This window comes from Bison bison, unplaced genomic scaffold (assembly GCF_000754665.1).
Source record: "Bison bison bison isolate TAMUID 2011002044 unplaced genomic scaffold, Bison_UMD1.0 scf7180017864091, whole genome shotgun sequence".
NCBI lineage: Eukaryota > Metazoa > Chordata > Mammalia > Artiodactyla > Bovidae > Bison > Bison bison.
This window is the reverse complement of record NW_011494663.1, coordinates 130,792-140,994: the sequence shown is the minus strand read 5'-3', so window position 1 is coordinate 140,994 and position 10,203 is coordinate 130,792. Positions and strand designations below refer to the sequence as shown.

General features: G+C 55.5%; 1 protein-coding gene across 1 annotated transcript in view; it reads left to right on the top strand.

The window, feature by feature from the left end:
- ARHGEF4 (Rho guanine nucleotide exchange factor (GEF) 4) overlaps positions 1 to 10,203 on the top strand; it is a 190,211-nt gene that overhangs the window by 174,269 nt on the left and 5,739 nt on the right. Inside the window, exons 8-14 of the mRNA XM_010838116.1 lie at positions 3,258 to 3,437; positions 4,429 to 4,608; positions 4,682 to 4,861; positions 6,446 to 6,678; positions 7,037 to 7,166; positions 8,775 to 8,906; positions 9,699 to 9,942. Coding sequence (XP_010836418.1) covers positions 3,258 to 3,437; positions 4,429 to 4,608; positions 4,682 to 4,861; positions 6,446 to 6,678; positions 7,037 to 7,166; positions 8,775 to 8,906; positions 9,699 to 9,942 — 1,279 coding nt within the window. The remainder of the gene's footprint in view (positions 1 to 3,257; positions 3,438 to 4,428; positions 4,609 to 4,681; positions 4,862 to 6,445; positions 6,679 to 7,036; positions 7,167 to 8,774; positions 8,907 to 9,698; positions 9,943 to 10,203) is intronic.

Sequence of the window (10,203 nt, the reverse complement as noted above, 5' to 3'; positions counted from 1 at the left end):
GCCGCCGAGGAGAGGCCTCCGCCGCAAGCCCCGGGTGCTAGGGCCCGTCTGTGTGTGTATCCCCTGGGGTGCGGCCAGGTGGGTGACTCAGGGACTAGGTAACACATGTGCCACTCCTGTCGCGCGCGTGTGTGTGTAAAATGGCGCGTCTGTGTGTGTAACTGAGGATGCAGATGCAGCTGTGGCCGCAGCTATCTGGCTGTCAGGGAACCTTGCACATGTGACCGCTGTGTGAGCAGATCTGGACATGCTTTTCTGTATGTGTTGAGGTGTCTGAGGATGAGTGGTTTCCTCTGTTCATGTTATCTGCAGTTGCTTTTACCATTTTAGGTCTTAAGTGGTCTCAGTCAGCATGCCCCCCACCAAAGGCATGGCCACCCACCACCCTGCCTCTTGCCCATGGGCATTCTGAACATCCCCACGCCCAGGATGCTTGCGCAGGGGGCCGTGGGAGCCAAGCCCTGTTCCCAAGACTGTCGGAGTGGAATCCTCCAACAACCCGCATGTGTGAGACAGAGAGGAGGTGGGGCAGGGTGGGGAGGGTGATGGGTGATTATCAGGGGGCACTTTGAGGCAGAGCCTGGCTTTCCCAGGCCTCTCAAAATCTCAGAAACACGAAAAGGTATCCTGCCCCCTGTCCTTGGCTTGTCCTAGTCTTGAAGTTGACTCCCCCTTCACTGGTGCAGTCCCCCACCTGCCCCCACATAAAAACCGCACACCTCAGAGGCAGCTTGTGCTCTCCATTACCAGGCCAAGAGTGAGCCCAGAACCCTCACCGCTGGGCCTGCCTAGGTTGAATTTTGGCTTCAGTGCAGCTGTACTTCAGAGTGCCAGGAAGGGCCCCTGTCCAGAAGCACACCAGTGTTGGCTCTGGTGGCCGCTGGGCTGTCCTGGAGGTAGACTGCATCTCTGACCCCTTGGAGCTACATTCTGTGTTGGTGATATTACACAAATGGTTAATGTCATAGCTGTAACTCAACTAAGAACCTCCCATTTGTGGATATACAGGGGAGCTTGGTGATCCAGCTCCCTGTAACTCTGAGCTGATGGGGAGCAAGGCACAGGGAAATTGTGGAAGTTGCTCATGGCTCCCCTGTTCCCAGCAAGGTGCTGGGACTCGAAAGTGACCACCATGGGCCTTTAGGTGACTGATCAGGATGAGTATGGGGTTGTCCATAAAGGTGTCAGGAATCCTGGTCTCTCCAAGAAGCTGTGCCTCTTTGCTCCAAGCTGGAGCCCTTCCAGCTGAGCAGAAAACCACCTGTGAAGGATCCACACCTCTCTGCAAAGACTGGCAAGAGCAGGAAGCACTGGCCATTCAGGAGGGGCTGTTGCTTGGGGCTCATTTGAGGGAATATGAGACGAGGGGAGACGCCTGACCTGGCTCCTCTGGGGGAATAACCTGGTGTGTCTGCAGTACTCCTTCCCTGTGTGGGGACCAGTGTGTGCAGCGTGCGACCTGCAGATGGACAGCATCCGCCTGCCATCTAGCAGATTGTTCTCAGATCAGAGTGTAGCATCCCATTAGCCAGCGTGTGAAAGTGCACTGGCAGATTTGCGCTGGGGGACTTGCAGGAACAGGGAGTCTCAGAACACTCACTTCTCCAGGATCAAATCTACAAAGCTTAATAAACAAGAAGCTCTGTTCCCTGCCAGATCCTAACTCCAGGTTACCTAAGCAGCTCCAGGAGTGAATCCTCCCGTCTCTGTAACTCATCACTCAAAACATACAAATCTTCCCAAATAGCCTCCATCCTGATGGGCACACTCACCCTTGGTCACTGTCCCTGTTCTGGGATGTTCACCTGCAGCTATGTCCACACTGGCTCACCCATACCACCTTTGAGCCACTGTGCTTCCTCCTGGTCTGGAGCCAGACCCACCAAGACCTGGATGGCAGCCTGCTTATGCTAACTGCCCAGGCGGATGCCTGCTCCCAAGGCTGCAGCTGGCCAGTTCCTCTTGTTTGGCCTCGCCAAGTCCACTTGTCTCATCCTGGCCTCACTGCAGCCAGGAGGTTTCTCCCTGGAGGAAAGGACAAACCCATAGTAGATCTTCTTAGCTGGATGAGTACAGTGGTGTCTTGAGGAGGTCTGCGATCCCCAGGATTCGCCCAGTGCTTTGAGCCCAGGGTCCCTGGGTGGACCACAGAAATGTGAAGCCCATGAAGAGCTGCTGCCATGAGAGTGGGTGTACATATAAGCTGTAGATTATTCTGAAAAGTGGTTTCACTGGGGTTTGGAACAGGCTTAAACCCCACCCACCAAAACATAAAGCACCTCATGGTAGTCCCTGAACATGCTTTCTCAGGCCCTACCCTGGAGGCAAGGCCCAGCTGGAATGGGCACCAGTACCTGAGCACCCCTCCCACCTCCCGCCCTGTCCCTTTCGGACACTGTGGAGACAGCAAGTGGAACTGAGGTGGAGACCAGCCAGTCTTGCTAGTTCCTGTTTTGGTGGGAGGATTACCATGCATACCACCCTAGGAGCGCCCAGAGAAGGCCCCCGCTGGGCAGCAGCTCAGAAGAGGAAACAGCACAGAGGGCCTGTCTGGTGATGCCCCAAGGCCTTGACCACTTGGCCAAAGAGCTGGCCCAGGTCTGTGACAATGACAGCCAACACTTGGCCCTAGTAGAGGGGCACGGCCCTCACCTCCTGGGCAGCCCCAGTCCGCTCCTCCTCCTGCCCAAAGCCCACAGAGCCACTTGTCATTCACGGAGCAGATACTGAGCCCCCATGACATGAAAGCAGGACTCAGCCTGATCTCAGGTGGCCTCATCCTGCAGCGGCTTGAAGCAGGGCTTCAGTTCCCTGCCAGAGACTGAGTTGGGTCACAACAGTTAGAGACCCAAATCCTGACCACTAGATCAGTGGTCGGTGACAAGGCCCTGGCCCTTCAGCTTTGCAGAAAAGATTTCCCACAAAGAGAGTAATGAGAGAGTAATGAGAGAGTAATGAAGTAAGTCAAAGGCGTACTAGTAGGAAGAAGTGTACGGTACGTGTGGATAGACTCATGGGCACACTCAGAGGCACACCCTTATGGTAGTTGGAATCACTTTTATGGGGCATTTGCTCCAAGTTGCCTTTGGCCAGTCATTTTGATTTGCCTGGTTCTGAGTATGTATTTGGTATACCTCCATCAGTCCACTCCTCTGTGAACAAGCCAGGATTCCCTCTTTCCAGAGTTGGTGGACAGAGGGCAGAGGGTAGAGGAGCACCTCTACCCCCTGACATGCCCTCCCTGGCTCTCTCCACAGCTCATCAGCGATGGCAGTGTGGTCTGTGCCGAAGCGCTCTGGGACCATGTCACCATGGATGACCAGGAACTGGGCTTCAAAGCTGGAGATGTCATCGAAGTGATGGACGCCACCAACAGAGAGTGGTGGTGGGGCCGCGTCGCTGATGGCGAGGGCTGGTTTCCAGCGAACTTTGTGCGGGTATGGCACTGGCCCTGGCTTTTCCTAAGCCTGAGAAGAGCCAGCAGCGGGCTCTGAAACACAAGCCTGAATCTGCTCTGGGGTCTGAGGTGCTGGATGTGGATGTCTCACCCATGGGTGGGACTGCAGGCTCAGGGCTGGGTGAGCTTCCCAGGAAGCCCAGCCTGGGAATTGAGACACAGCCTTCCTCCTGCGCCACCACCAACTGCACCTTACCCCTACCCTCTCTCCAGGAGTCCTCAGTGGCCAGAGAAGAATGGGTCAGAAATGATGGGTCCCTCTGGGGACAGAGGGTCTGCATGTTAGAATACCACTGCCACAGGCAGCTGGGCCTCCCAGATTTCCAGAAGCTATGCAGACCATCTGCGCAGATCCTCAGTTCTAACTTTCACAACAGTCCTGGACTCTGGGAACTGTCACTACACCTAGGGAATTGACGCAAGAACAAGCTCAGTCTTTAACCCAGGAGATCACAGGGAGCAAACCCAGACCTAAGGCAGCCTTTGGTCTCCAGGGAAGGAATCCTGGTGCAGCCTCCGAAAGGTCAGGCAGAGGGCAGTGGGGAGGGGAGGCCTCAGGCCCTGAGGTTCATTGCTTCTCTTGCCCCAGATCTCCTGGGTTAACAGCCCTCTCTGCCCCCTGAGCCTTTCCTAGTTATCGTCTCAGAGCCAGCAAGGCCACATCACCTGTCCACTTGCTTCACAGCCCCCAGTAGGCCCAGTGTGAGCAGGTGCTGGCAGAACCCCTATAGTGAGCATCTGCACCGTTCTAGCCTCTGTGCTGGCAGAGCCGAACATAAGGGAGAAAATGGGGACTGGGTACCCGCCTTCGGACCTGCTCTCCCCTGTCCCTCTGGGCACTATTCAGGTGATGCAGGAGCTTCCTGCCCCTGTGATGCCGTGAGTCATCTGAGTGTCAGTTCCCTGCCGTCAGTGTGTGGGATGCTGGGCCCTGACCCTGGGGGGACTCTGACTGGCCGTGTTGCCTGCAGCTGCGGGTGAACCAGGACGAGCCTGCAGACGATGAGGCACTGGGGCCTGGGCACCAAGGGACTGGGGATGGCGGGGGCACCGAGGCGCAGGGCAGCAGGGACCAGATGCGGACCAATGTCATCAACGAGATCCTCAGCACGGAGCGAGACTACATCAAGCACCTGCGGGACATCTGCGAGGTGAGGCTGCTGGCAGGTGGGCGGGCTGGTGGGGCGGGGGCCCAGAGGGGAGCCTGACCACCCGCACCCCCAGGGGTACCTCAGGCAGTGCCGCAAGCGGGCAGACATGTTCAGCGAGGAGCAGCTGCGCATCATCTTCGGGAACATCGAGGACATATACAGGTGCCAGAAGGCCTTTGTGAAGGCGCTGGAGCAGAAGTTCAACCGGGAGCGGCCGCACCTGAGCGAGCTGGGTGCCTGCTTCCTGGAGCACGTGAGCACACTGGCCCCGGGCCCTGGGCCCCAAGCCCTCCCTGGGCAGCAGCCCCTGCTCTGCCCATCTCTGCTGGGGGCTCGCCCTACCCCACCAGCCCTGGCCCCAACTGCCCTCTCCCTTCTACTGTGTTTTAGAAGTGTCACCATTTCTGGGGGTCAGCGTGGGGTGAGGCCCAAGGAAGAGAATGCTCCTTGGAGCAGGAGGGCCTAGGCTTCAGCCCTGAAAGGAACTGCCTGGGGCAGAGGCGGGCTGGGCACCCCTAAGGACATTCCTAGCAAATTCTGGGGTTCTTCACACAGTAAGCACACTGAAATTTGGGTTGAAGTAATTCTTATTTCCACTCTAAATGCCGGTTGACATTTAGCCAAGGTTCATTGGACTGGTCTGGGGTAGATAGACTAATTTTTATCCCTCTCCTGTGGCAGTCACACGAGGTTGAGCAGAAGATGCCTTGGCCAGCCCATCAAGGACAACCTGTGTTCCTTTCTGGCTACTAGCAGTGGGGGGTGGGGAGGCCCTGCCACCTCTTGCCAGTGGCAGATGGAGAGCTGAGGGAGACCTCAGGAGCAGGTGGTGTGTCTGGGTACCTGAGCGGCTGTGGATCTGGGTCCATTTATCAACAGGCAGGAGAAGGCAATGGCACCCCACTCCAGTACTCTTGCCTGGAAAATCCCATGGATGGAGGAGCCTGGAAGGCTGCAGTCCATGGGGTCGCTGAGGGTCAGACACAACTGAGCAACTTCCCTTTCACTTTTCACTTTCATGCATTGGAGAAGGAAATGGCAACCCACTCCAGTGTTCTTGCCTGGAGAATCCCAGGGACGGGGGAGCCTGGTGGGCTGTTGTCTCTGGGGTGGCACAGAGTCGGAAACGACTGAAATGACTTAGAGTTGTGACGGGGAAGTGGGAATTAGGGCAGGTCTAACAAGGCATGCTATGAGCATTACCCAGTGTGACCGTCACAGCGGCCTGTCAGGCAGCCAGCTGCTGCCACCCTCCTTTCCCACCTGAGTTCACAAAGTCCTAGGCTGCTAAATGCCAGCCCTGGTCTCCTGACTCCAGGTAGATGAAAGATACACACAAAAACAGACACAGTGAGTCTCCCATACGACACACGTGCAACATGGATATGTCTGTGTCACGTGGTGTTGAAAAAAGAAGTTGACAGTGGCTGTCTTCAGATGTGAAGCCAGAGCTTTGTAAGGAAGAAACAAAACACTGGGCTGAGAAGAAAGACAGCCTGGGAGGCACAGCCATTGGCCCGGCACCCATTTCATCTCAATCTCCCTCTCCCTCCTTTTTGGCCTTTCATATTAGTATCATTGATTTCACCCCAGTACCTGGCATACTGTCAGAATATCTGCTGAGAGCCCAGGAGAGAAAGCCAACTAGCAATAGGCACTCTGTACCTGAGTTTTCTGGGGTCTTTCATGTCCTTGGGCATGATTCTGCATAGCTTGTGCCCAAAGAGGCAGGTAGACAGAGCCTGAATCCCCTGCAGTCTCTCCCACCCCTTTCCCAACACTGCCCATGGCCTGGGGGAGCAGGAGACTGTCTTCTCACCCTGAGCTCTGCCTGCAGCAAGCAGACTTCCAGATCTACTCAGAGTACTGCAACAACCACCCCAATGCCTGCATGGAGCTCTCACGCCTCACCAAGCTCAGCAAGTATGTGTACTTCTTCGAGGCATGCCGGCTGCTACAGAAGATGATTGACATCTCCCTGGATGGCTTCTTGCTGACACCCGTGCAGAAGATCTGCAAGTACCCTCTGCAACTGGCAGAGCTGCTCAAGTACACACACCCCCAGCACAGGTAGGAGGGTGCTGGGGGAGAGGGGTGGCTCTCCAGGCCTTGGGTCAGCCCATTTGTTGAGGCTCATAGTGTGCTGGGCAATGCTGCAGGGATTGGGGCAACAGCACAGGCTTAAAATATCTAACAGTCCCTGCCTTCATAAGCTATCCTTGATGTGAAGGAAGAGGGCATAAGTAGGATATAAAGTTCTGCTCTGTGCCTCCTTTATGGAGAAGATGGGAGTGTGCACTTGACAAGTGGAGAAATGGCCCGGGGCAGAGCCCTCGAGGGAAGCAGCTCCACTGGAGGGTCCAGGATGTTCCCAGCCCTTCTCTGCTCTTGATCCAGTAAGCCCTCTGCTGTCTCTGTTTGGCCCCAGGGATTTCAAGGACGTGGAAGCTGCCTTACATGCCATGAAGAATGTGGCCCAGCTCATCAATGAACGGAAACGGAGACTTGAAAACATCGACAAGATTGCTCAGTGGCAAAGCTCTATAGAGGACTGGGAGGTGAGGATCCAATACCTCAGAAAATACCAAAGGGCTTGGCCCTGGCATTAAAACCATGCTTGCCCCTGAGAAATCGTAAGAGGGAGCTGAAGCAGGGCACCACACTCCTGGGAACCAGCAAACAGTGTCAGGAGGGAGAGCTGGGCTTCTGCTGGGCCAGCCCGGCCCTTCTCCAAGCACCAAGCCTCAGGCGCTGCTCCCAGAGGAGGCTTGCTGGCCTCCTTCCTGGTGAAGGGCTCAGGACACGTATAATACGCCACATGCTCCTCCCAGGGTGCAACCAACCAGCCTCCAGGGACACGCTGGGCCCCCAAGTTTGAGTTAACTACTGGGGTTCTCAAAAGAAGTGGTCAGGTTTGCCACAGCATGACCAGAAACAGATTGCCACCGGTCAGAGCCTCTTGGTTCTGTTTTCCAGGCACACACAATCCCCTCATGTAGGCCAGTCTCACCTTTTAGGGCAGCATGGAGGCCTGAACTAATGATGAGGTTCCTGGCCTGTTCTCTCCACTCTCACTCACCAACCAAAACAATGAAAAAACAGATTCATGGGCCCCACCCTAGAAATACGCAATTAGAATCCCTGGGAGTGGGGCTGAGTGCTATGGTTTATGTTTTGTTTTCAGTGTTTGGGTTTTGCTTCTTGATGATGGGTTCTGAGGCCCAGCCCTGGCTAAGGGTCCCCACAAACCCACTTATCCCAAACAAACACCTGGCTATGATTTGCATTTTCCTGGAGGAACCAGACATGGCACAGCTTCATCTGAAATTACAATGTCTGATGATGGGACTTCAGGTACACTGAGCTGAAGAAGACTTCCTTAACCTCTTTTAAAAGACTGGCCTTGGAAGTAACTTTCAGCCAAGTTTAATTATTCTCTAAGAGGAGTGCTGTCCAATCAAAGTACCATGTGAATCACAACAGGGAATTTTATATGTGCAAGTGGCGTAGTTGGTAAAGAATCTGCTTGCCAGTGCAGGAGACACAACAGATGTGGGTTCGATCCCTGGGTTGGGAAGATACCCTGGAGGAGGAAGTGGCAACCCACTCCAGTATTCTCGCCTGGAAAATTCCATGGACAAAGAGGAGCCTGGTGGGCTACAGTCTATGGGGTTGCAAAGAGTCAGACATGACTGAGAGCATATGTGCACATACAGCCATCTTAAAAGTGAAAAAAAAAAAACAGGTGAAAGAAACTTTAACAATGTTTTAACTCAACATATCTAAAATATCAATTCAACGTGTAATCAACATATAAAATGTCATTGGTGAAATAGCCACAGTCTTTATTTCATACTAAGTCTTCGAAATCAGAGTATCTTTTAGTTTGATGATATCTCGATAGGGATCATCTACAATGCAAATATGCCACTGGCTGCTGTAGGGCCTCACTTAGCAGAGACAACAACTTACAGGCCAAACCACCATTTTTTTCCCTCCAATTTCTGTGGTCTGCTCCAGGCCCTGGCCCAGTGGGGGCCACGGCAGACAAGGCCAACAATGACCACACCAACTCAGCAGGAGGCAGGACACAGAGCCCAGCAGAGCAGTTGCTCTAAGCCCCAGGGTTGGGGCACTCAGCTCACGGCTTCCCTTGGGTTCCACAGGGGGAAGATCTCCTGGTCAGGAGCTCGGAACTCATCCACTCGGGGGAGCTGACCCGTGTCACACAGCCACAAGCCAAGAGCCAGCAGAGAATGTTTTTTCTCTTTGACCACCAGCTCATCTACTGTAAGAAGGTACCAGAGTCACTCTTCCCTGCTGGATGGGCCTATTAAGAGCAGCTGTGGCGGGAGTGAGGCTGAGGGCTGGAAGCAGCTGCCCCGAGAAAACGAGCTGCACACACGTGATTCCTCTCCCCGGGGCCGCCCTTCCCTGGTCAGGCGCTTTGGGCCAAAGTCGGGGGAAGGAGGCGTCTAAGAGGGAGCCTACTGCCCCAGGGACCAGAGGGTGACCCTCACAGTCTGACCAGGGCCCAGTGTTGGTAAGAACATTCTCCGTGCTGATAAATCCCTGTTTGGGCCTCAAGCCAACTCTTCTCTCCCTGCGAAGCTCAGCTTACCCTCCCCAACCCTGGGATCTTCTGTTCCAGTGGCCTTCAGGCCTCCCTTTGCTGCTGGCCTCTACTCCCTCTTGAAAACGGGCCCACGTGGCCGGGCAGCCCTCCTGAGCGCGGGCTCTGCCCGGCCCTGGCAGACTGCTGCTTTTCTCTGCTGTGCAGTGCGGGTCCTGCTTGTGATCTGTTTCCATGGCTGCCTCCCCCGCGAGACTATGAGTGTTCAGAGACCCCCACCACACCGCTGAGTAACTGTTAACTGAAACAGCGGCTCCTAGCCATGGTTTCAGCACGCAGTTGTGGGCCGAGCCAGGCTTGTCATCTCTCGAGACGACAAGGAGCTGGCTAATAGCCTACCGGCCCTTCCAATCTCAGGGCAGAAAATGAGGCAGGGCCTCAAATGTGGTCAGGAGAGTGGTTTAGGCCGAGGTGCTGGGCAAGTAGGCGGGCCAGGGGCTCACCCTATCTCTGGCAGGACCTTCTCCGCCGGGATGTGCTCTACTATAAGGGCCGAGTGGACATGGACAGCCTGCAGGTGGTGGACTTGGAGGACGGGAAGGACAGAGAGCTCCATGTGAGCGTCAGGAACGCCTTCCGGCTGCGCTGTGGCCCCTCAGGCGAGAGCCACCTGCTGTGTGCCAAGAAGCCCGAGCAGAAGCAGCGCTGGCTCAAGGCCTTTGCCAGGGAGCGGGAGCAGGTGCGGCTGGACCAGGAGACAGGTGCGAGACCCCACTCGGCCTTGCTCCATGTGAGGGCCCGCCTGGCACTTTTTGCATCCTGGGTGCAAGGGAGTCGACATGACCTTGCAACTGTGAGAGGCAGGTCTCACATCAGGAAAATCTCGGGGTTTGGTGAGGCTCTGGGGCATGTCTTGGTTTCGACCCTCGCTGTGGGTCTGCATGCCTGAGGGTCGCTCCCCCGACCTGCTCACATGCACATACTCTAGAGGGCGGGGCCTCTGCTCAGTTGGAGAGGGAGGT